The 26,423-nt window shown below is 42.0% G+C and overlaps 1 protein-coding gene across 1 annotated transcript; it reads right to left on the bottom strand.

Moving 5' to 3' along the window:
* Positions 1–988: 988 nt before the first annotated feature.
* On the bottom strand, positions 989–25,294 carry LOC110298847 (cytochrome P450 2B1-like). The gene is made up of 9 exons (XM_085840960.1): positions 25,124–25,294; positions 17,043–17,205; positions 16,761–16,910; positions 14,737–14,897; positions 10,294–10,470; positions 9,623–9,764; positions 8,302–8,489; positions 7,990–8,131; positions 989–1,451 (listed from the first exon to the last, which is right to left on the bottom strand). The coding sequence occupies exons 1-9, from the start codon at positions 25,292–25,294 to the stop codon at positions 1,270–1,272; spliced, it is 1,476 nt and encodes a 491-aa protein (XP_085697086.1). The 3' UTR covers positions 989–1,269.
* Positions 25,295–26,423: the final 1,129 nt, after the last annotated feature.

Below are 26,423 nucleotides of genomic sequence, written 5' to 3'. Positions count from 1 at the left end.
AGATAGATAGATAGATAGATGATAGAGTGATAGTGTGATAGTTTGTTTATGTTTGGCCTAGGGAATGGCACTATTAAGAGGTATGACCTTGTTAGCGTAGATATATCACTGTAGGCGTGGGCTCATCATAGCTGCCTGGAAGTCACTCTTCCACTAGCAGCCTTCAGATGAAGATGTAGAACTGTCAATTCTGCCTTAATCATGCCAGCCTAGATGCTGCCCTGGTCTCACCTTGATGATGACAGACTGAAATTCTGAACATGTAAGCCAGCACAATTAAATGTTGTCCTTTATAAGACTTGCCTTGGTCATTGTGTCTGTTCACAGCAGTAAAACCCTAACTAAGATAGATAGATAGATAGATAGATAGATAGATAGATAGATAGATAGATAGATAGATAGATACATAGATACATAGATACATAGATACATAGATAGATAGATAGATAGATAGATAGATAGATAGATAGATAGATAGATAGATATGGTATATAGACAAATAGATAAAGATAGAATGTTAAATAGATAGATGATGAATGATGAATAGAGAGATGATAAGTAATAAATGATCAATAGACTGATTGATTGATTGATTGATTCTGTCAGTCCTGTTCCTTTAGAGACCCTTACTAATGCAGGAATTGGTGTGATTCTTGGAAGATTTAAACAGAAACATAAGGAAACCTGAGGTTGATTCCAGAAACATGCAGCTCAGGAGCCATGGACTGAGTAGACCTCTGCCTAGACAAAAAAAAAAAAAAAAATGCAGGAAGAGAATTCTAAGAAATAACATGAGAAAAACACATGAATGTTTCTGACTGTGGCCGTAGAATTCAGAAACCTAGATAATATTATGTGAAGTAAAGGCACAATACACCAATCACACACTATGTGAATCTGTTTACCTGAACCACATACATACTAGGCAAATCTGTAGACATAGAATTCAGACCATATACAGAGTTCATTAGCACAGATCACAGAGTGTGGAGAGCTGATAAGTGGGGACTTGGGCTATTGGGAGGAAGGAGGTGATTAAGCATGGGATGTGGCCTCCAGAAGTCTCTGTTCACACATCAAGAGAGACAGCTGATTGATTTGCCCAGTACATTCACAGGGGAGAAGAACATGCTTTGGGGCTTTAGAGAAACATCAGTAGGTATAACAGATGAGCAGCGACTTAGGGTATGGTTTCCAGCAGGTCTTTCAGAGGCAGAAAGATGGTGCCATTCTCAACAGAAGTAGAGACACCTGGCTCCCTCAGCCCAATCATCGAGGTAAGAAGCAGATCTGGTACACTGGGGGTATTTTGGCAAAGCCACTCTCCTTGGGAGTGAGGTCAATGTCTTCAGGAGCCACAGGGCTGGACAATGAGAAGTTCTGGAGGAGGGCAGTGAAGAAAAGGAACAATTCGTTTCGAGCAATGCCTTCACCAAGACAAACGCGCTTTCCTATGGGCAGAGAAAGTGACCCATGTGAGTTCCTGACCATTATAAACCCTCTGCACTGCCCCATCCCTAATCCCATTTAGACAACTCTGCCCATTGCAATGAATAACAATGAGTTTGACTCTCAACCTGCAATTCAAATGAGAATGTTAAGAGAGTCCCAAATCTGAAAGAATTTGTTCATAGGCCAGTGAGATGCCTTAGCATGGGCAACAGCCTGCCCCCAGTCCTGGGGCCATGAGTTCAATCCCATGGACACACATGCTGAAAGGAGAGAACCAGCTCCTAAAAACTGTACTTCAACATAAACACATACATACATACCATAGCACTTATGAATACACATGCAATTATGCATATAATAAATAAATCATAAAATAAAGGACAAATTGTTGGTGGTTATCTTGTAGTCACTGTTGACAGATTTGTAGCTTTTTGTTAAGAGTCCTTCTTCCAGAACTTTAAAACCAAATTAGAATAGGTCTGAAGTGTGTTTGCACACACATTTATAATGCAAGACTTTTAGCATCCCTAATTTCTCATATGAGAAGTTTGATACCCATCTCATCAGGATGCCCTGAGGGAAAAGGCATTGTTTAGAAATCCTATATAGGCTTGACATGGAGGCACATGCCTGTATTTCCAGAACTTGGCAGACTGAGGCAGGAACACAGTGGGTTCCAAATACCCTGGGCTTCAGAGAGAGACCTCTGTGTCTCCTCTCTTTCTCTGTCCTCTCTGTCTCTCATCCACCCCCTCTCTCTCTGTCCCCTATTCTTCTATACCTTGAAATTTGTTACCCACTGGGTTCTCAGAAGAATGAGGAGCCCTTGCTGGTTTGTAACCTCAGGAATGGATACCACAGAGCAGGGGGAGGCTGAAAGCCCATGTACAGGCACCACACACAGCCTGTACCTCAGTGATTCTTTAGCTGCAACTGACTGCCTGGGCCCTCCAGGTGCAGGAGGGATTTCCCAGCAACCTCTAGGCCTTCCAGGTTGTAGAAAAATTATGGCTGTGTGTGGAAATATTTACAAAAGTACCCTATCTTTCTGGGTATCTCTTTTCCAGAATTTTGGGCACCTTTTATGGATCTAACACACACACACTCCATTTCTCTCTCTCTCTCTCTCTCTCTCTCTCTCTCTCTCTCTCTCTCTCTCTCTCTCTCTCTCTCTCTCTTCTTTCTCTCTCTTTCTCTCTCTCCCTCACTTCCTTCCTCCTTCCCTCTCTCTTTTTACCCATGGCAGTCTCCCTGAACCTGTGTCTGAGCCTATCACCACTATGTATCTTTTGATCTGTTCTCTCTGTTTCTTTCTCAATACCCTAGGTACCATCCTAACCACCCCCTTTCTCTAAGGACAGCTTGTCACATGTTCCTTTGCTGTTCTCTCTCATGTTCCTTTATCTATTTCTAGTTGTGTTCTCCAATTTCCTTTCTGTTCTCTCTCTCTCTCTCTCTCTCTCTCTCTCTCTCTCTCTCTCTCTCTCTCTCTCTCTCTCTCTCTCTCTCTCTCCCTCTCTCCCCCCCTCCCCAGCCCCCTCTCTCTTTCTCCCTCTCCCTCTTTCTCTCTTTCTCTCTTGTGACCTCCACCCAGCCTGAAGCCAGCTGAATCAGACTTTGCTGCCACTAAGGAGATTACCTAGGGTGGAGCCTGCCTCCCTAGATCACTCTATTGTTCAGCCACTGTCGCTGCTGCTACCTGCTGCTAGGAGTTGGCCTAGCTATTCTGGAGACTACATCCTATCCTTCACATGGTCACCTGCAGCTGGGCTCCAAGGATGAATTGGCGGGAATGCCCCCCCCCCCGCCTTTATAAAGCGTGTCGCCATTAAACATTAGAACCTTGAGCAGACTAGTTGTCTTGGTTCCATTATTTCTCGACCAGCCTAGGTCCCCTCTTCTCTTTCAGCTCCAGGCTGCTTCCCAGGCTCGAACCCGGACATGAGAGCCGCAGGCCAGCTCCAACACTCTCTCTCTTCCTGTCTGGTTAATCACTTTTCTTCTGTCTCATGTTCACTTCTTGATTCTTACAAAATGTCTCCTGTTGGAGCTGTTATGTCTTTCTGTGTGCCCCTCTTTTGGAGGATCTGTTTCAAATTTCTTATCTCACTATTGTTTATTTCTCTCTGTGCCTTTTTTCCACATGCCTGCCCTTCTTATCTTGGGACTGTTATATTCATTTTTATCTCACGGCCCTATTGGTCTCCAGCTCCAAAGATGAAATATGAAAGAGGCAATTATACTAGACAGATCCAGGAGCGGAAATGAACCCAGGGTCACTGAAGTCACTTACACTCAGGACTAGACAGTTCTTAACTGAGACATGACTCAGTAGGAGAGCACTTACCTAAAGCACTCAGTGAGGGATGAGGGCAAAGAGGTTCACCAAAAAAGGACATGCTATAATGCAGAGGTGAGGGGCTGGAGGTGTGGACTGTTTGCAAGAGTATGCATTAACATACACATAGCCCAGTGCTCCATCCCTAACCTCAGAGTTGTGACAAGGGTACGGATTGGTGACCAAAGACTATAGAATTGTCCCTAGAACATCCATTTCTCCAAAAGATAAGAAACCTGAGAATAAATTTTCCATATTTACATCCTAGAGAGTCCATTAGACTGACTGAGTTTGACTGAAGGCATACATAACAAAATAACTGAAGAAAATAATCCACTGGACTACACAGTAATTTGAGATTATATTCTTCCAATGAAGAACAAATCTCAGGAACTCATAACAGTTGACCAATCCTGGGTTGCCAACTCCTCCTTCATGGCCAAGTAAGGCAGAAATGGAGATGGCACCAATCAAGTGTCTGTGTAGGCCCAGCTCCCTCTTTCATCTACAGACAATACCTGTCACCACTAACAGGTACTGTCACTCTGAATTTTCTCTGGTTAAGGATATTATCCAACATGAATGATTTCTTTGCTCAAACAAATGGTCATGATTTTTCTTTCTCTTACAATTTGACAGGCCAAAGACTATTTAAGGCAAATGGGGTCAAGCATATCAAGACATGTGCCGTCTGCTCATTAATACTGCTCACAGAAAAAGTCAATGCCTCACCAGTCATCACCATCCTACCAGCTCATGGCAGTGTTCATAGATGATGTCAGTTGTTCTTGCTGTTTTTTAAGAAAATGAGTATGAACTCTCTGCTAACCCACAGCCCACTCCTGCCAGAAAACCAGGTAGTTTGACTGCAGATCTTCACCTGTCCCTCTGTCTCCCAGTCCTGGCTGAGAAACACTTAAAGAAATTCTCAACATCTTTACCCATTAAGGGAATGCAAATCAAAAGTGCTTTGAAACTCCACCTTACTCATGACAGAATCACTAAGATCAATAACACAAGTGACAGGTCATGCTGGTGAGGGTATGGTGCAAGGGGAACCATCCTCTGTAATGACAATTTGGTTTTTTTTTTTTTTTTTTTTTTTGGTTTCTTTGAAAAACACAGAAATGTTATAAAAATGTGTTTTTGTTTTAATCTCAGGTGTGGGATATGGAGCTGCTTTAAATTGTCCACAGGCACTGACTGTGATTTGTCTTGTGCTCTAGCAAAGGCATGATTTTGCCAGATGTACATAGTTTCTGCAAGTGTGTGAAGTTTGGAATTCTGAGGAGTTTTCAGAGCTTATATAAATGGTAAATCTCACCAAGAGACTGATGGTACCAGTTGATGGTTTGTGGGTGGGTTGTTGGTGGATTGCTGTTAGTTGGTTAGGGGTTGGTAGTTTTTGGTTTAAGTTTGTTAAGCACCCAGTTGTGAAGTAGAAACAATAGCATGAAGAAATTACACATACTGACAGGATAGATCAAACTTGCCCCTGGGACCTCAGTGCTCCTATTCAGCATGGAGTAGTCTAATGATAATGTTGCTTCCTTCCCATCCCTTTACCTTATTCAGGGATCCCTTTCCCTCACTCACTATCCTTTTTCCCCTCCTATCAAGTGTTGAATACTTGGATAGAAGAGGGGGTGAAGAAGGGTTGAAGAAAGAATAACCCACAAAGTAGCAAAGGACATCTACACTACTCCATTTTTGGTGGGAGTACAAATTTATATAACCACTACAGATTTCAGTGTAGAAGTTCCTGAAAAAGTTGGGAATTTACTACAAGATCCAGCTATATCACTCTTGGACTTATACCCAAAAGATGTTTCATCCTACCACAAAGACACTTGCTCAACCATGTTCATTGCTGCTCTATTCAAAATAGCCAAAATTGGAATCAACACACATGTTCCTCAACAGAAGAATAGATAAAAACATGTGGGTGGTACCTTTATACAAAGAAGTATTATGCAGCTGTTGAAAAAATAGAATCATAAAATTTGCAGCAAATAGCCTGGAATTAGGAAATAATCACCCTGAGTAAGGTAACTGAGACACAGATGGACAAATATAAAATGTACTCCCTCATATGTGAATATTAGCCATTAAATAAACAATAACCATACTGCAATTCATAAACTGAGAAAGGTTATATACAGACAAAGTGGCTTGGAGGGAGATATGAAACTCCCACAAAGGGAACAATAGATTACATGAGTGATCTAGGGGCAGCAGAGGAGACAGGAATGGGAGAATCATGTGGGGAGGAAAGAAGGGTTTGAGGGATAAAATGTGGAGAAAGACAACTAGATATGAGGGGTATTTGAGGAGTGGTAGGGAAGTATAGTGCAATGGAAACTTCCTAAAATATATGAAGACGGTCCTAATGAAGTCTCCAAATAAAACAGAAACATAGTCCCAAATAGCCAGCTCTTGTCACTAAATGAAGCTTTTAGCAACAGATCTGGTTTACACCCACTGAGTTGTCAGCCAACATGGTTCCATAGAAATACCCAAACCATCCAGGTTGTTGACAACACAATAGATTGTTCTCCACTAACAATAGCAACTCATCAAACACGGACCTTGATAAAGAACACACACACAACTCATCAAACATGGAGAAATCAAGCTGCATTCATAGAACCTTCAAACTCATGTTCTTGCATCTTTGATATGGAAGATACTCTGCAGGCTACTGAATGAGAAATTTATACACCAACTCAGCCATGATATCTTTGATGAACAGTGCTGTCCTGTCTGCAAAATGTGCTGGGGTGCAATGGTGGCACCAAGTTTGTGGGAGTAGCTATCCAATGTCTGGTTTGACAAAGAACCAGTGACTAGATTGCCCAGGGACCTAGGATAAAACCAAATGCTGCTGGTAAAAAAGTCATACTAGAATGAATCTAAAAGAAATTCTAATATGGTCATTGGTTGTTGCATTATGCAGCCATCATCATAGAGACACCCTTCTGTAGCAGATGGGAAAAAATACAGAGAATCACACCAGGGCATTACTCACAAAGAGGACTTACTACACACAGGTCTAAATATGATGTCTCCATCAAATCTCTCACCTTAGAGTTCAGGGAACTTGTGGAAGAGGAAGTTGAAGAGTGAAATATCCAGATGAGGTAGAGGACACCAGGAGAACATGGCCTCTAAATCAGTATGATCAAAGCTCATATGAACTCACAAACTGAACGGGCATGCACAGGGCCTGTCCTGATGTGCACAGGTTCTCTGTGTATATATTATAGATTTCAATTTACTATTTTTACGAGATTTCTGAGTGTGTGGATGAGGTTGTCTCTGATTCTTGTGCGTTCTCTTGGGCTCTTTTTCTTCTGTTGGTTTGTACTGTTCAAATTTGATGTCATGAGTTTTGTCTTATTGTATTATACTTTATTTCATTATGGCTTGTTCTTATCTCTTAAATGTCAGTTCCTTTCTTAAATGTAAGTTCCTTTCTAATAAGTAGATCCATTTGGGAGGGGGGATGTGGGAAGGAACTGGGAGGAGTGGAGGGCCTTCCCTGTTATCAGGATATATTGTGTGAGAAAAGAGTCTATTTGTGATAATAGGGAAAAAAAAAAGAACGAAACATAAGACGAAGGAACACAATTGATGAATTTGATGCAACTAAAAAGAATTAATGCCTTATTTTGGTCATTACCAGTCCTAAATCAAAGGAGCCATCTTCTGTTATTTTTAAGACTTTGCATATGAAATTCTGGTTGGTTTTAAGGATAGCATGAGCTTGCTGACAACAGAATACTCAGTGCTCCCATCTCCTCTATTAACCTCTTCTTATTTCAAAGACAGTGGTAGAGACCCTCCATTGCACTGAGCTCATTTTGTTCTCTGTAAAGATCCTTTTTTGTTGGGCATTTAATTGAGATTAAAGACAAACTTCTTCAGTTGTTTTAAAAGGGTTTCCCCTAATTATAAAATAATAAAACAAAAAACTGAATTTGCTCAGGTGAGAGACTTTTAACCACTTTCCAAAAGTCCTCCTGATCAGGATGCTCCTTCATTTCAAGACTTCCCTCATGGGACTGTTTGCAGTATGAATGGATGAGTCAGGCAAGACAATTATGATAGACTCAGTACAAAGGGACCTTACTGCTGTGTGCTTCAGAGGGTGGGTCTACTCTCTGGTGTCTGGGAAAGGATTCACATATCTGTCTCACCTGTGGAGAAGGGCAGAAAAGCTTCACTTTTCTTCAGTGCCCCATTGGCATCCAGGAAGTGCTCAGGATTGAACTTGTCTGGTTGTTCAAAGTACCATGGATCATGGAGAGCTGAACTCAGGATGGGGTACACCTCAGTGTTCTAGGAGAAGATACAAGATACAAAGATGTTCACAAACCCTGACTCACATGCAAAACAGTCAGTCCCAAAGAAACACGGAATGCTGTGACACCACAGACAGGGTGAGGTTTGTGATTAGGAGAGCGGAGGACACTCATGAAGTAGCAATGAGGAATCATAGCTTCTCTCACCTTGGAGAGCAGGTATCCTCGGAACACTGTGTCTTTGGTGACTGTGTGTGGCAGACCAATCGGGGCGAGATCTGAAAATCTCTGAATCTCATGGATGACGGCCTCAGTGTATGGCATTTTGATTCGGTCTTCAAGAGTTGGGACACGGTGTGCACTGATCACCTGATCAATCTCCTTTTGGACTTTCTCTGCTCAGAAAATGAAGAAAATAGACAGTGTCCCCATCTCAAAGGTGATGCACAATGACCCTGTTTTCTGGGATCCAATAACCCAGGAACAGTTCAGAGCAAGGATACTCTGCTGAGAGGACACAGTGCCCTCTTGTAGGCACACAACCGTGCTAGTCTCAAGGACCTGTCTCTCCAACCATGTGTAGATTGTGTTAGTCTTTTCTCAATAAGATACAGCCCTACTTATAAAAGAGAGATAAGAAAAACCTCCAATAAGGGCCATTTTAACTGTCAATTCAGAGTGAGGGCTGGAGGGAAAATGGCAAGAATGTAATGAACATTATCAATTGTATTCCAACATACACAGGTATACACACACACACACACACACATTTACAGTGAACTTATATATAAAAATCCAGGGGCCTGGAGATATGAATCACTGTTTAAGAACACTAACTGCTCTTCCAGAGGACCCAGGTTCAATTCTCAGAACCCACATGGCAGCTCACACTGTAACTCTAGATCCAAGGAATCTAGCACCCTCACACAGACATACACAGAAAAACACCAAGGCATATTAAATTAAAATTGAATTTTAAATACAGGCTAAGATTCTGGAGATATGTCCTTCGATGATCTGTAGCAGCTATGCTCACAATACCATCAAATTGTTTTTAAGTTTTTACATTCAAGAAATAGATGATTCAGTTAATAAAAGGAAAGATTGATGAGTGACAAAAATGAGCAAACTAAAAACTGTATGTATATTTTTCACTTATCAACCATTATATAAACAATTTAAAAATGGATGGATGGAAAAGGGATTAATAGGTAATAGATGGGTGGAAAAATAAAGAGAATGTGTAAACAGATGAAGAGGGTAGTGGATAGAAAGAAGAGTGAATAGATGAGGATGGATGGATAGATGGATGGATGGATGAATGGATAAATTAATCAAACTATAAGTGATAGGAGAAAACAGATCATCTGATTATTTATTCACACACCACTACACCACTGCCTTAATTTACAAGTAGAGCAAAGCCTTCGGAGCTTCAGATGTAGCCGTCTATGTCTCACTCATACACAACAAACTCCTACAGGCAAGAATGGGTTCCAGATCCACCAACTGTCTGCCCATCACACACCTGCAACATGAGGGTACTTGAGCATGAGCAGGAAGCCATAGCGGAGTGTGGTACTGGTGGTCTCAGTGCCAGCAAAGAAGAGAGAGAGCACAGATATCAAAAGGTTCTGGTGATGGAATTCTGTTTGGTGGTTGGACTTTTCCTGATTGCAGAATGGAGAGAGAAGGATGGGTCAGGGGTGACTAGACCTTTGCAAGGAAATACACACACTTCTCTGGACACTGTCCTTCTGTTTGTGAGTTTCATACTAAATAGAACTCTGAACATTACTAGGACCTAGACAATGTCCCTTGGACTCTTCTGTCTTCTCTCTCTCTCTCTCTCTCTCTCTCTCTCTCTCTCTCTCTCTCTCTCTCTCTCTCTCTCTCTCTCTCTCTCTCTCTCTCTCCTTTGCTTCTTGGTGGTTTATTATCATGTTTTGTCTCCTAGGCTCCTGCCTCTAAGGTCTTTCTGCTCTTTGCCTCCTGCCCTGTGTTTCATCCCCAGCCACACCCCTTCTCTTTCTCTATGTCACTTTCTCCTCCCTTTCTCTTTCCTCCCAGATGTTCTGCATCTCCTCCACTCTGTTTCTTCCTCTCCTCACCATCCTCTGTCCCCTCCCATCTTTTTCTCTGACAAGATCCCCATCCTTCATTCTCACCAGCCCCCTCTTTCATTCATGCAGGACTAACCTTCTCCATGCGCAAAAGGTAGGTATCAATGAAGTCTCGTGGAGCACTGGGGTCCAAGGTGGCCTTGTGCTGCTCCACACTATGGCCAATGTAGTTGAGGATTTCCTGTATGTTTTTGGAAATTTGTCTGTGAGTGCCAGGAAAGTACTTCAAGACAGCAGAGAAGAGCTCAAACATCTGTAAGAAAGAAGGACCCAGAGTGTCAGTTCAGTATCATCATGGCAGGAAGCACACTGCAGTCAGGTAGGCATGGGGCTGAGATCTAATATCCTAACACACAGGCAGGAAGAACAACAGAGACCACTGAGTTTTGCATGAGCTTCTGAAACCTCAAAGCACACCCCTAGCAACACACTTCCTCCAACAAGGACACACATCCTAATCCTTCCTAAAAGCTCTTCAGCTAAGACCCAAATGTATAAATAAAATAAGCTGTGGGGCTCAGTCTCATTGAAACAACACATGCTCCTAAGTGAACGATTCTCACTGGTCCAAGCATGCCAAACATGGTGCCAAGAGGTTATGCTTTTGACCCTCTCTCCCTTGCTAAATCATTACATAGTATTTCTAAAGCCAGTCCCCAAGGTCTATCCCCTTATTTGGTCACTGACTCGTTCCTGAGACTAAACACCATGATCAAATAATCAGAATTCATTATTTGGCAAACATGAGCAATCAGGATTTTTCAACACACTCTAACACAAACTGCCCCTTTACCTCTTAAAAATCCTAGCCGGGCATGGTGGCACATGCCTTTAATCCCAGCACTCGGGAGGCAGAGGCAGGCGAATTTCTGAGTTAAAGGCCAGCCTGGTCTACAAAGTGAGTTCCAGGACAGCCAGGGCTACACAGAGAAACCCTGTCTCAAAAAACAAAAACAAAAACAATCCTCATTCCTATAGAAACACCTCTCTATTTTTATGCCTCCTCCTCTTCTTCTTCCTCCTCTTCTACCTCTTCTTCCTCCTCCTCTTCCTCCTCATCCTTTTCCTTCTCTTGCTACTACAACTGCAGCTTAGATTGGTGTCTGACTTTACAGATTCCCCACCTTCTTGACCCTCCAGGGTAGTAACTCTCCTTTGTTGCAGCAGCTTGGTGTCTGAGTGTGTCCTCTACTGACTCTGAGGGGGTCATTTTCCCTTACATTGGTGTCTCTGACAAGGATCATTATTGAGATGAGTCAACAGGACCCAGCTTCGAATTGGAAGTTTCCCATTTGCTTTTGATAGCTATTCAACCAGATTCCAGATTCTCTCCATCCCTAACTATCCAAAAAGTAAAGTTGCCAGATTTTTCCTTCCACACATGAATCCCCCTCTTGGTGATAGAGCTTGGTTGATAAACCCTCATTCACAGAGACCTCCTTATCAGCCACTTGAAGTCCAAGGAATACCCTGTCTCTGGATGTTGGCTTGCCAGCCATCAATAGCAATGGAATTTGCTCCCTCCATCCAGAATCAAAAGTCCAACACAACCCAACAACATTACTGATTCAATTAGCACTCAAGAATGGGCCCACTTATGCTTCATTGACATCAAACAACAACAACAACAACAACAACAACAGCAACAACAACAACAAACCTACCTCTTTTTTATGGACTTGGCATGCTTTCCCCCTTTTCCCCTCGGACTTGATTCAGTATATAGATGAACTTCCCCTTTGCAGTCCTTCCATCTCTGATAGCTTCCTCATTCCTCAGTCTCCTCAATTCCAAAGATTACTTGCTCTCATCTTCCAAAACTCAATTCTCCTCTCCCCAAGTCAACTATCTTAGAATCTCTCACACACCAATTCATTTACTTCACTGTAAACAGCACTGTCCATCTCAGCTCCTTATCAGCAAAATCCTCCTCACAATCTATTCCGACCTCTCTCTCTCTCTCTCTCTCTCTCTCTCTCTCTCTCTCTCTCTCTCTCTCTCTCTCTGTCTGTCTGTCTCACACACACACACACACACACACACACACACACACACACACACACACGTCCTAACTTATAATAATCCCAATATCTTCTACCATGGGACTCCAATCCCTCCCACCATTTCAGATTCTATTCCTCCAAATTGCTCCTATCAAAATTCATTTCTTACATTTCTTACATGTGAAGACAATAACTGTGCCTACATGGCAGTCTGTCAAGGCTGATCTTTCCTCCCTTATGACTCATCTTTCCCTCCAGGCTTCCCTAATACATAACTCACATGACAACATACCTAATCCTCCTTCAATACAGGACATTATTTGCTATTAACAGTCCACTTTAATACTAAATCCTAATTCAATCTTCTCTCCAACCCCTCCTAACTCTTATCCCAACTAATAACACATTCTTTTACAAATCTAAACCCAAAGCTAAAATGTAGTCAGAGAACTAACTCCACCTCCACTGTCTAACCTCTCCCTTTCCCACTCACCAAGTTATATAAGTATGAAATTATGACAGTCTTAGAAAAGGTTTTAAGGGAATTAAATACAAGTTGGAAAGTCTGGAAGCTTAAATAAGCTATAAAAATCTGTAAGTGCAAGTTATAAGAAAACGTTTTAAATTGTGACTATATAAAAGCTTAAAAAAAAAGCTTAAATAAGTTTTGAGGATCTGAGAAAAAATTTATGTGCCTGAGAAAGTAACTCGAGATAGATATAATAATGCTGCAGAAATCTTTCCTTCTCTCTATGCTATTGTTTGGGTCCCCAAACTTTTACTATGACTCAAATATATGAATCTATTGCACTTTCTCCAATATAGATTTCAGACCAGATTAACAACAATGGTAATACTAGCATATCTAAAACTTTTATTTCCTTAACAAACATTAAGATTCCTTATAAACTTCATAAAATCTATTTAAACAGGCCTGTCACAAGTTAAAGGGACTTGGGTAAGTACTCCTGCAAATGAAAGCCTAAGTTTCCACACCTGTCTATTTCAGAGAGGGAGATGTCACCCAATTGCTCTTGCCTTGGGACTACCCTTCCCCAACTACCAGTACCATACACCTAAAAGTTTCAAATACACATCCAAGATTTTTAAAAAATAAGTTTTTCCTAAACTCCTTAACTCCTTAACTGTACCTCTGCCCCCAGTGTATCTCAAGAGATTTATAATCACCTAGAGACTGCTTTAGCAACTTGCCAGTCCCAGATAATTCATCAGAAACTGCATCCTAGTCCTGCCTCACAGACTGCCCATCCTTAGCCCCACAGGGTTCACCAGATCCTGGACAACAAATAAAACAACATGCTTTTCCAGACCTTGACCAATAGCTCAGCTTCCTTGGGTCCCTAATGATAATGCCCCCATGTCAGAGGAAGCATCCAGAGAAAATGACACCCATTTGCCCAACAGCCAGTGATCCTATGATAAAACAAAGAGGTGAGAATGAAGGGCTCTGATAGGCCTGAGCATGGCAAACATGGCCAACATGACAAACACGGCAACCAGTTCTGCCTTTAACCCTTCTCCCCATGCTAAATCTTTGATTATATTCCGAAAGCCAGTCCTCAATGTCTATTCCCCTTATTTAGCCACTGAGGCATTCCTGAGACTAAACACTATGGTCCAGCAAGCACAATTCCTTTTTTTGGCTAACATGTCTGATCAATATTTACCTAGTAAATCCTAGCACAGACTTCTCCTCTTCCCCATCAAACCCCACTCCTGCAGAAACACTTTCTCGGTGCTACTGTCTGCCTTTGCACCCCACCTCCTTATTGCACTTGCCTGGGAATAAATCTCCTCTGTGACAAGAACTTGGTATCTAAGTGTGTCTTGTGCTGACTCTAAGAAGGCCACTCTACTTTAGACTAAGTCCATATATATCACGAAGAAACACACAAAACAAATACACAGACCCAGGCAGACATATACACACATGCAGGTACACACACACAGTGTCCTCATATACTTACACTATAACACATGCCTGCTTTTGAATTGTGTCTCTAAATCTGTCTCTAACATTTGTCTTGCATTATTTATATCTCCCTTTTCCTTTCCTCTACTTTCTCTCTCAATCCTCTTTGCTGAATTGTCTTTGTTTGTTTTATATTAAAGGTTCAAATTTAAGGACACAGGATCTCGTGTGTACCAGACTGGTGTCAAACTCAATATGAAGCCAAGGATCACACTAAATTCCTATTCTCCTTGTTTCTATGTGCTGAAATGAGGGGTGTTCTGTACCTCAGCCAGGATACAGAGAGCTGGGCCTCCTGCATGGAAACCAAGTCCTCTACTTTCTGGGGTATTGCTGTATCACACACATCATCATTTTATACGTATGTTCTATACTCATACATTCATTTCTCTCCCTCCCTGCCTCAGGTCTCAGCCTCCTTGTATTGCCACATTGTCTCTGCCTTTCTTCCAGCCCTCCTTCACTCACAAATCAGGCTCTTGCTTCCTCTGCCCTGGATGTTCCTCTCTTCACACCCACTCACCTGACTGGAGAATGAGCTTGTAAGTGACAAGGTCTGATAGAACAGATCAAGCAGGTGCAGGAACTGTTGATCTGTGTAGTCAAAGCGCTCTCCAAACACAATGGAGCAGATGATATTGGCTGTGATGCACTGGAAGAGAAAGGTGGGATCCAGGGGGGCTCCTGGAGGATGAGGAGGCAGGATAGGAGATGTGAGGCTAAGGAACTGGGGAACATTTGGCTTCAGCTTCGTCTTTGTTAGGCTGCCCCTTTCTCTGCTCAAAAAATAGAAACACCTGCTAACCCATTTGCATATATGATGGGCTGACCCCTGCCCTCACTAATGCATGTATCATTTTATTTAGCTTCCCTCAATGCTGAACAGAAGATGTGATGTATTCATATACACAGGTAGGGAGGCTAACTTCACTAATGGAACTCAACAATCATGACTGAGACAAGGATTCTGAGTCTCAGAAATAGAGTATGCGTAGTTTGTCTCTACCCTATACATCCTCCCTGGCCATCATTCTGACTGTGAGATAATTGACTCCCAGAGACAGAAAAGAGCAGAAACAGTTTCAGGGATTGCCTGTGTGGATTCACAAGCCGTGCACACTCCACTCCCATATGTCAGTCTTTCTCCATCCCTTCTCAGACTTCTAGCTTCTGTGGTGTTTCCGAAGTCATCAGGACTGATGGCTGCTGTCTTTGTATGCCAGGCTCAGTTATGGACCCTGGTGGTTGGAGGATTGTCTTCCTTTGGGTCCTCTACTTCTATGACTTCTCTCTCCAGCCATTCTTTCCAGTCTGTGCACCTTTCTTCCTCTCTCACCTCTGCACTGACATCATCTCAACTTCCCTGAAAAAGGACCATAAGAGAAGGCAAATGCCCGCAGTAAAGAAATAGAGCTGTTATATGTAGCAGATGTGAATCATGACCTTCATGTGGGTCCTGAACAGCTGGCATAGTGGCTATCCCACAAGCTGTTGCCTGCACTGCCTTGTCTGACCTCAGTGGGAGAGGGAGCACTTAGGCTTGAAAACTTGAACTGCCAGGGTGGGGGTAATACCCACAAGGACCCCTAACTACTCAGAGAAGAAGGCAGGGGGGATAGAGAATGATTGTGGGAGTGAGTAAACACCAGTTAGCAGTGAGCAGGATATAAAGTGAATAAGTAAATTAAATTAAATTAAATTAAATTAAATTAAATTAAATTAAAACAAAAAGAGGGGGAAGGAAAGAAATGGAGCTGCAAACAAAGGTCCATGTCATTAGGCTGTCCTTGTTTAAAAGATTCATGAAGCACTCAGACACACTGCTGATTTCTACCAAACTAAAATTCCCATGAGTCTCTGTGTTCACTGATTCCCTTCAGCACAACCATGAGGAGAAACCACAGTTTCTGCTTTGAACATGACTGCAGTTTTTCCTGCTTTCTTAGCTTTCATTTGCCTAAGTTCTGCATTTGCCTGTGACTAAGACCATTGTAGGGAGTGGAGGGTATGACAACAATTAAGCCAAGGTGGTCTTCAACTCTATATATGGTAGAAGATGACTCTGAAAATCTCAGCATCCTGTCTCCACCTCTGGCCTGCTGGGATTACAACCACACCCCACCATGACCACTTTATATGGAACTGGAATCATTCTCACAAGTGTAAAGCAGGACCTCACAATGTGTACAGGACTGGCCTTGAACACATGATCATGTGTCTCAGCCTTCTGAGTTCTACAATGAGATGACAAGTGTGGACCAATCATATCTAACTGGCAGATAAACTTGATTCAAAGACTGATTTTTCTGAAGAGAAGTGACCACCATTTTTAGGACATGTTTTAAGTTATTTTGGACACAATAGACCTCATATTTCTTTCCCTGCCCTTGTATTCTCTTTCTCTCTCTCTCTGTCTCTCTGTCTCTGTCTCTGTCTCTGTCTCTGTCTCTGTCTCTCTCTCTCTCTCTCTCTCTCTCTCTCTGTCTCTCTCTCTCTCTCTCTGACTGTGCATTCATGTCTTCTTTAGGCTCATTCTCTGAGACTCACCCTCGTATTTCTTTAGTTCCTCCACCAAACATCCAGCCTCTTCCTTTATCCGCTCCTCCACACTCCGCTTTCCCATCCCAAAGTCTCTCATGGTGGCCAGAGAGAATCGCCGGAGGGTCTTCCAACGTTCCCCACTGGAAAAGATCACACCTAAGAAACATGGGTGGTTAGGTCACACTGAAAGTTAAAAGAATCCCGAGTCCTTCCCCACAGCTCAGATACCCCCTCTCAGATTCACCTTCCTGGGCCACATCCTCCTCTTCAACCTGTCCCATATCTTACCGTAGTCCTGTACAGTTGGCTGAATCACTGCAATTGCTCCCCGGCCAGAGAAAGCATCACTATGGTCCACCAGAGCTTCCTTTATGGTCTCTGTCCCACACAGCATGACCACAGGCCTTGGTCCCAAGTGTACTGTGAACACATCTCCATATTTTTCACGAAGCTGCAAGCATAAAGGTACCATGGTACTAGCTACTAAGGTAGATATTGTTGTTAAACTGTTGAAACACTTAGATACATATGGGTAAACTGCTACTTCCTCCCCTGGCTACCCTTCCCCTTCAGAAGACCTAAGAGTTGAAGGGTTATTTCACCACTGGATCTGTATGGATTGATAGAATGCCCTAATCAGTGTGCCAGTACTGTAGTATAGGGGAGCAAGGGCAACACATGCTTATAATCCTGGCACTAGGAAGGTAGAGGCCAGAGAATCAATAACCATCCTTGTCTATACATCCAGTTGGAGGCCAGCCTGGGCCACATATGACCCTATCATTAATAGGTAGATAGATAGATAGATGATAGATAGATAGATAGATAGATAGATAGATAGATAGATAGATAGATGATAGATAGATAGATAGATAGATACATACATACATACATACATAGATGATAGATAGATAGATAGATAGATAGATAGATAGATAGATAGATGATAGATAGATAGATGATAGATAGATAGATAGATAGATAGATAGATAGATAGATAGATAGATGGATGATAGATAGATAGATAGATAGATAGATGATAGATAGATAGATAGATAGATAGATAGATAGATAGATAGATAGATGATAGATAGATAGATAGAAATAGGTCACAGATATAGACCCATGACCATGCCCTTCAGCTAGCCATCAGTTCATGGCATCTCATTAAGAACCATCCTTCCTGTGTCCCAGCTTCAACCTGATCAATGCCTCCTTACAACTGTCAGAGAGAATGAGCCTGACCCATCCATGGGTTACTAGGGAGGGAAAATGGATGACCACTGTTGGCAATTCTGACAGCCAATCATGTCTACAGTACAGAGAGGTGGAAAACTGCCTGTCAGTACAACCATCTCTAGGCATCTCTGGGGAAATGATGCTTTCTAGTGCTGAAAGCCCTTGAATAGAATGGTCATATTTACAGAAGAAGTGGCCTGCACTTTCAACCAAATTAGCTTTATGCCAGGAGTGTTTCAGAGACTTGGAACCTCCATACCTCTATACACTAGATCTCAGCCTCTCCTCTCACCATCTGTGTACCTGCACAGATGAATATTCCCTGAATAAAACCTCATCCACTATCTCTGTTTATTTTCCAAATGCCTGGCACTGGACAATTTTAGAAGAACAGATAATTATTTCTTATGATTCTGGGAACTGGAGGTTTTCAGGTCATTGTAGATGCATCTAGAAGGTTCCTTCCATGACATTCATGTTAAAAGAACAAGAGATTTTTTTTTAAACAATGAACCAGCAGAGGAGGGAGCTGAACTCACTTTGATAGTAAACACACTCTTATGAAAGATATGTTAATGCATTTATGAGGAAGATCTCAGAAGAAGAAAGGGGGAGACAAGAGTGATTGTTGTAAATGTTTTTGCATTGTGTGAAGGTGTGACTCTGTATTTTCAGTTGTTAATTCTGTGCCAGCAGAGAGCTAAATGCTGGCAGGATTCTGGTATCATGATTTTTATGGTCCATCACTGGAATTTCTATTTTGTGAAAATTCATCTTTCCTCACCTGCCTAACGGCAATCTACAATTGAATCCAAGGTTGTCTTGCTGCTGATTGGTGGTAATAAAAAGCTGACAGATCCTTATTCCTGATAAGGTGGGAGGTATTGGGCAGAACTTTCAGTCATAAAGAATGAAACAGGGGAAGAAAGCAAAACAGGAAATTAAGAGGGTAGACACACAAAGGAACTGACATGGGGTGGAGAGAAAGGTATAGAGGAGCTAGCCAGTGGCAGTCCTTGAGCAAGATAGTTCAGTTAAGTTAGATGAGACAGCTGAGAGACTGGCCTAGCAAAAGGCCTAAGCTTTAAACTGTATTAGAAGACTCTGTGTCATTATTTATACAGAACACAGATCCTAAGAAATTATACCAAGATGATGATGGTAAGACAAAGAAGAACAGTCCAGAACAAAAGGAGTTGTGAAAGGATGTTTTGAAGGTGCCTCCTTTAGGGACTGAGGATGTGTTTCATTGGCATATTGCTTGTCTGGCATGCCTGAAATCTCGAGTTTCCTTCTTGTACCCAATAACAGGATGTGATGTATGACCATACCCAGCTTTAAAAATGTGTTTTCAAACCAGTACTGAAATAATATCCCCAATATAATAGCATTGTAATAGATAATTTACTTATTAAAAAATAAAGTGTTAATCTAAAACTATAGAATCTTCATGCTTTCTAGTTTTAACATTGGCAATTGAGGCCACAGTTTGTCTTTGTTTCTCTACCCCTGGCTAAAATGATGTCATAATAAAGACCTCAATCTTTGTAACAGACACATCATGATTAAAGCCCACACAACCACATTAGAACCACACAGCTGCCTTGTCTAGTGGATCCAGCTTCTTGAGTCACCATGAAAGCCTCAAGAAAGTATGCCAGAGGGCTCATCAGCACCTACAAGTTCATCAGCACCTGGGTATGAAATTGAGCCAAACCTCATGTAACTGACATGGCCTTTAGGAGCTGTGTTTGAATCAGCTGCAGGTTCATAGAGAACATGCTTGAGACACCAAGCTCGTTTCTCCTGGGGTTCACCATTGGACATGGCCACCTGTTGGCATCCAAAGCCACATGTCTGAACCAGCTACTCTTTTCTTCTTGCCTGTTCTAAGTGCTATGCCTTGAAAATATTTTAAGTGTCCTCTGTGGGTTCATATGCTGGAAGCCAGTCTCCAAAGTGATTGTGTTGAGAGGTGGTTGAGCCTTCAAGTGCTGGAGCCTAGTGAAAGGCATTGGGTCTCATGAACAGGTGTCTTGCATACAATTAGAAATATATTCACATATATATGCCTAATTGCACACACATACATACATACATACATACATACATACATACTCATAAATAAGCATGTTTTAAAAGTTATAGTTGAGGTTGCTTTAAAATGGTATGCACCTCCCTCTGCAAGCCCCTTGCAGGTTTTCCTGCTTCTGTCCTAACATCTATAAGAAAAGTTTGACCACAAGCCATGCTAGAATATTCACTGAAACTCATGTTACTTAATATCCCTAATCTTCCTCAAGCCATGCATTGTTTCCCTGACACTAAAATTTAGATCAAAGTCTACCATGGTCCACACAGCCCTACCAGACCTGACCCTAACAGTCCTCCTGCTGCTCCATTCCTCAAGTGTTCCTCATTGACAGGAGCCCCATGTCAATTGCTCCCTGACCCTGCTCCTCTTCAGGTTCTTTCAGCAACACTGACTTTCTCTGGTAACACCACCTGTATCTCTCCGAGTCTCTGTTAACAAAAAAGGTGCCTGGTCCCCAATGTCCTCCACTTTCTAAAGTAGCACACTGATTATTTTATTCACTGCCCCCTTCTCTCTGCTTGCATTAGTCTGTCATGCCCAGGTTAATGTTCCATTGGCCTGGTGACCTTGCATGCCTCTAAGATGCCTCACTTCAATTGTTCTCCAGGACACAGAAGATAACTTATCAGTGAGTTGGTAGGATGAGTGAATCTGTGAATCAAGGCAGGTGTCATTTAATAAACATCCATTGTCACATCCTTAGGAGTCATGCATCCTAGTTGTCACCAGAAGAGGAAAGCAATCTCAAGAAGACTTGAAACTCAAGCAAAATTGCACATCTCTCTCACGTTGAAAGGACAGAGACATATTGTTATCAACCATCCTCCCCACTGCCAGGACATGCACATGTGTTTAATTTATGTTCTGAAAACACATGTGGGATTCTGCATAACTAGATGGTCATAAAGGCCTGGAAGACATCTATGTATTCTCAAAATAATTGTTTAAGTTGTTTTTTTTTTGAGGGGGTCTCTTGTACCCCAAGGTAGTCTCAAGTTCTGTATGTAGAAAATGAATGACCTTGAAATCTTTATCCTCCTGTCTCCACTTCCCAATCCTGGGAAATACTCAAAAATTTATGTCAATTTCTATTAGCATATTTACAAAAGAAGTGGCCTGCACTTTCAACCAAATTCTGAAAATATTTTTAATATCCCCATTATTAAGAAGAAGCTTTATGCCAGGTGTGTTTCAGAGACGTGGAACCTCCAGACCTCTATCTGCTAGATCTCAGACTCTTCTCTCACCATCTCATTCTCTCTCATCTACCTGTGCAGATGACCCTGCCTTGAGCTAAGCCTCATCCTCTATCTCAGGTTATTTTCCAAATGCCTGACACTGGACAGATATTAATTTCTTATGGTTCTTAAGACTGGGGATTGTCAGGTCATGGTGGGTGACTCTGAAAAGTTTTTCCTTCCATGCCTTCATGTTAAAAGAATGGGAGAGGAAAAATAAACCTGAGGCGGGGGGAGCTAAATTCACTTTGATACCAAACCCAATCTTGTGACAGATACGTTAATGCATTTGTGACACAGATCTCAGAAGAAAGGAGGAGACAAGAGTGATTGTTGATATAATGATTTTTTTTTATATTGTGGGAACATGTGACTCCATATTTTCAATTGTTAATTCTGTACCAGCAAAGAGCTAAATGCTATCAGGATTCTGTTATTGTCATTTCTAGGATCCATCACTGGGATTTCTATTTTGTAAAAATTCATCCTTCCTCATTTGCCTAAAGGCAATCTAGAATTGGATCAGAGGTTGTCTCATTGACAACTGTTTGTACTAAAGAGCTGATGGATCTTTATCCCTGCTAAGGCAGAAAGTATTGGGCAGAACTGTCAGTTGGAAAGAATAAGACAGGGGAAGAAAGCATAACTGGAGATTAAGAGGGTGGACACACAAAGGAACAGACACATGGTGTAGTGAAGAGAAAGGTATAGAGTTAGCCACTGGCATGTCATGAGCAAGACAGTTGAGTTAAGATAGTCAAGATACCTAAGAAACTGCCCTAGCATAATACCTAAGCTTTAAATTGTATCAGATGCCTCTGTGTCATAATTTATACAGAACATGGGTCCTAGGAAAGGATGCCAAGATGTAAGACAAAGAAGAACAGTCCAGAACAAAAGGAATTGTGGAAGGGTGTTTTGAAGGTGCCTCCTCTAGGGACTGATTGTTTGTTGGCATGATTGCTTGTTGCTCAGTTACTCAGTTGCCAGATTGCTTGTCTGGCGTGCCTGAAGTCCCTAGTTTCCTCCTTGTACCCAGTAACAGGATGTGATGCATGACCATACCCAGCTTAAAGAATGTGTTTTTAAAACACAACTGAAATAATCCCCACCAATATAATAGCATTGTAAAATAGAATTTATTTTTTTAAAAAATAAAGTATTAATTTGGGACTATAGAATACTCATGATTTTTAGTTCTCAAACTGGCCATTAAGGCTACAGCTTTTCTGTTTATTTACTACTCACCAAAAGAATGACATCACTAAGACCTCAATCTTTGTACCAGGCACATCATGATTAAAGCCCACACAACCATCTTAGAACAACACAGCTGCTTAGTGGGGTGGATCCAATTTTTGAGCCACCAAGGAAGCTTCCAGAAAACATGCCAGAGGGCTCATCAGACCCTTCAAGTGCATTAGCACAGGGGTATGAAATTGACCCAAACCTCAGAGAGCTGACATGGCCTTAAGGGGCTAAGTTTGATTCAGGTTGCAGGTTCATGCAGAACATGCTTGAGACAGCCAAGCTGGTTTCTCCTGGGGTTCACTATTGAACATGGCCACTGGTTGGCATCCAGAGCCACATGTCTGGACCAGCTACCCATTTCTTCTTGCCTGTTCTATATGCTGTGACTCGAAAATATTTTAAGTGTCCTCTGTGGGTTCACATGCTGAAGGGAGTAGTCCCAAGGTGGTTGTGTTGAGAGGTAGTTGAGCCGTCAAGTGCTAGAGCCTAGTGAGAGGCAAGGGGTCCTCAAGGCAGATCCACAGAATACCTTAACACTGGACAAGCAGAGAGGACTTAATCCTTGGAGAATTAATTGTTAAAGAACATTCTATATGGTTATCCTCTTCTGCATGTGACAGACTTTTCTTTCCTCTACTGTGTTGCGACACATGAGAGGACTACACAGCAGAGTCTGGAAAAAGTGATCTGCTTGATCTTATACTGCCAAACTCCACAATTAGGAGCTAAATGAACCTTTAATTTATAAAGAACTTAGACTCTTGTATTTTATGATAGCAACAGAAAACAGATAACAACACCAAAAGACTTGATGTTTGCTTAGTTGAATCACTTCACTTCTTACCATAATTGACATCAGTCTGTCTAATCAACATTACTATAAAATGCAACTGCCTCATGCCTGTTATATCATAACATCATGCACCTATGTCCATTCTTTCCCTAGCACCAATTGCTGCTCAGGAATGGCTTTTTTTTCAATATTTGTCATCAATCAAGGAAGTCTTTGTGGCTCTAGAAAGTCCTACCTCTTATGTAACTCTATCAATTCTCAACTGACCTTAAAATTCTTGATGCTTCACTTTTATTCAATTTCACCATGTGAACAAGAAACTTGACTAATTTTTATCATTTTATTCTATATCTGCAACCAGACTTTCATCTCGTAATGGCCAAAGAATGCAGCTTAGCTATCTGAGATTGCCACACACTTAGATTGTGGATTTGAACAATTGTTTAAAGCTCCCTATAGAAGGTAGAAGATTCCTTCTTGGAAAGAGAGGCCCATTGGACTTGCCAACTTTATATGCCCCAGTACAGGGGAATGCCAGGGCCAAGGGGTGGGGGTGGGTGGGTGGGGGACTGGGGGGGAGTGTATTGGGGACTTTTTGGATAGCATTGGAAATGTAATTGAGGAAATTTCCTAATTAAAAAAAAAGAAGAAGAAGAAGATTCCTTCTTGCTATGCATTACCTAGTTTCTGGAAACCTTGTTTGCTTATGACATTGTGGCTGTCCCTATCAGGAAAAGATGCAACGTGTCATGCTATCATGACAGGAAGTCCCCAGCTCTCACTCTGAGTCTGTGGGCAGTTAGAGTTCTGTGGGGGGTGGACAGGAGGACTCCACTTTCAGCAGTGCAGCCTTTCAAAGGTTGCTCATATTCCAATAAATAGTCAACATATCCATACTCATTCGAGCAACCATACTTGCTTCCAAGTAGGAATGGGCTTCAAAGGAAAAGGTGGAGATGATAATCAGACTAGAAGGAATTAGATTTTCAAGGAATAAAAAACAAAACAAACAAAAAAAAAACAGTAAGTTAAAACAATGTTAACTTGACATTTCCAACATGTGGGAAGCACATTTTTAAAATGATTGTGGCAAGATGTGCCCACACCAGTCATTCCAGCACATGAGATGTTAAATCAAGTGGATCACTAGCCTTTCAATCAGATTTGGGGGTATGGATGCTTATTGATTTTTAATGAGCAAGTGGTAATTAAACATGGAATCCCACTTGTGAGAACTAGTAAAGATAGTGCCAGAATCAGCTGCTTAGATGGTATATGGTATTTATAAATGATTAGCCCTACACACCTACCTACCTACCTGCCCACCTCACCTCCTGCCTTGCCTCTCCTCCCCTTTGTCCTGGAACACCTCAGGCTAATCTCTTTTGCTGACTAAGCAAACTTTGGTTGTTGATACCTCTGATATTTTTCTTTCTCTTCTGGAACAGACCAGCCCCACGAGTTGAAATTCTACATGCTTACACCTCAACACCTCAATACCTCTATACCTCTCACACTCCAAGTACAGTGCCCCACACAATTCCAACATAGGAAGACTCACTTGTCAGTCTGAGCATGAGTCAGCATCCATCACCAGTCAGGATCTCAACCCTCCCCTCATCAACCTTCCCACCTGAACCTACACCCTGGAAGAAGTCTCTTGCTCTTCCTGATGAGTGACCTCTAAAAACAAAACCAGAGGGAAACCCACACTAAGACCTCATATAGTTCTCAGACCTCATATAGTTCTCACCTTAATAAAAGACTTGAGGAGGCCTCCTCTGTCCATCTGCAAGAGGTTTCCCAAGAAGGGCAGGGGGCGGGGTCCTGGTGGAAGATGTCCATATGCCTTTGGCTGGCCTCTGATCAAGAGTAGCAAGAATCCTGTGAGGAGAGCAAGAAGGAGCAGGACACTGGGATCCATGGTCCTGGACAAAACACTGTCCACTTCACTGTGCACTCCAGCAGAACCTTTTATGCTGAACCTGCCTCTCCACTCAGTTATGCAACTTCAGCTGTTCCCACATCCTGTCTCTCATTGTCCAGGTGTGTGAGCACCATACTTCGTGTTTGGGCTGCTAGTGACCTGCTTACTCCCTATTCTATTACCCACACGCTGTCATTGGCAAGGACACCTTGAAATAGATACACAGGACAAAAGAACACTGGGAGTGATGCCTTTGTTTCTGGGGGTGAGTGCATGCTTGTCAGCTCAGCTTTGTCTGTTTAATTACTCAGACATGCACCTGTGTGTATACTGCATATGTGAATGATATTTCTAATGTGAATGTGCATGTGTGTACTTCTGTATTCCTCTAGATACATTTGAATGTGCACATGTGTTGTTACATTGGCTGGGTTTTCAAGACAATGTTTCTCTGTGTAGCATAGCTGTCCTGTACTTGCTCTATAGACTAGTCTGGCCTCAAACACAAAGAAACTCCTGCCTTTGCTTTATGAATGTTCTGATTAAATGTGTATGTGCATGTATATTCTTCCATTGTCAAGCTACTCTGTATATTCTTAGTTTCATGTGGTACTGGAATGACAGAGATAAAGTTGCATGTTTCTATGTCAGTCTCAGTGTGTTTGTACAAACCCCAACTCCAGTGCAGATGTAATAGCTCCAGGGTCCACATTTCACTCTCTAGCCTGTGACAGTCACAGATGGGAGCTGTGATGGTTTGAATATGTATGCCCTCCATAGATTCATGTGCTTGAATGCTTGGCCCACAAGGACTGGCACTATGAGATGTGGCCTTATTACCAAAGGTATGGCCTTGTTAGAGGAAGCATGTCACTATTGGGGTGGGGGTTGAGGCATATATGCTCAAACTTCACCCTTCTCTTGCCTTTAAATCAACATACAGAACTCTAGCTCCTTCTTCAGCACCAAGTCTTCCTGAACCCTGTCATGTTTCCCACCATGATGATAATGAACCAAAGCTCTGAAACTGTAAGCCAGCCACAATGAAATGCTGTCTTTATAAGAGTTGCCTTGGTCATAGTGATTCTTCACGGCAATAGAAACCTTAACCAAGACAGGAGTCTCT

Source organism: Mus caroli, unplaced genomic scaffold, assembly GCF_978045245.1.
Source record: "Mus caroli unplaced genomic scaffold, Mus_caroli_1 scaffold_8, whole genome shotgun sequence".
In the NCBI taxonomy this organism is placed as follows: Eukaryota; Metazoa; Chordata; class Mammalia; order Rodentia; family Muridae; genus Mus; species Mus caroli.
This window is presented reverse-complemented; position numbering and strand designations above follow the sequence as displayed.

Excerpts from the sequence above, each read along its gene's own strand:
- LOC110298847 (XM_085840960.1), bottom strand. The coding sequence starts at position 25,294 with ATGGATCCCAGTGTCCTGCTCCTTCTTGCTCTCCTCACAGGATTCTTG. Across the intron at positions 16,911-17,042 it reads GCCAACTGTACAGGACTACG|GTGTGATCTTTTCCAGTGGG; the intron begins GTAAGATATGGG and ends CATGTTTCTTAG. Across the intron at positions 1,452-7,989 it reads TTTTCTGCCCTTCTCCACAG|GAAAGCGCGTTTGTCTTGGT; the intron begins GTGAGACAGATA and ends CTCTGCCCATAG.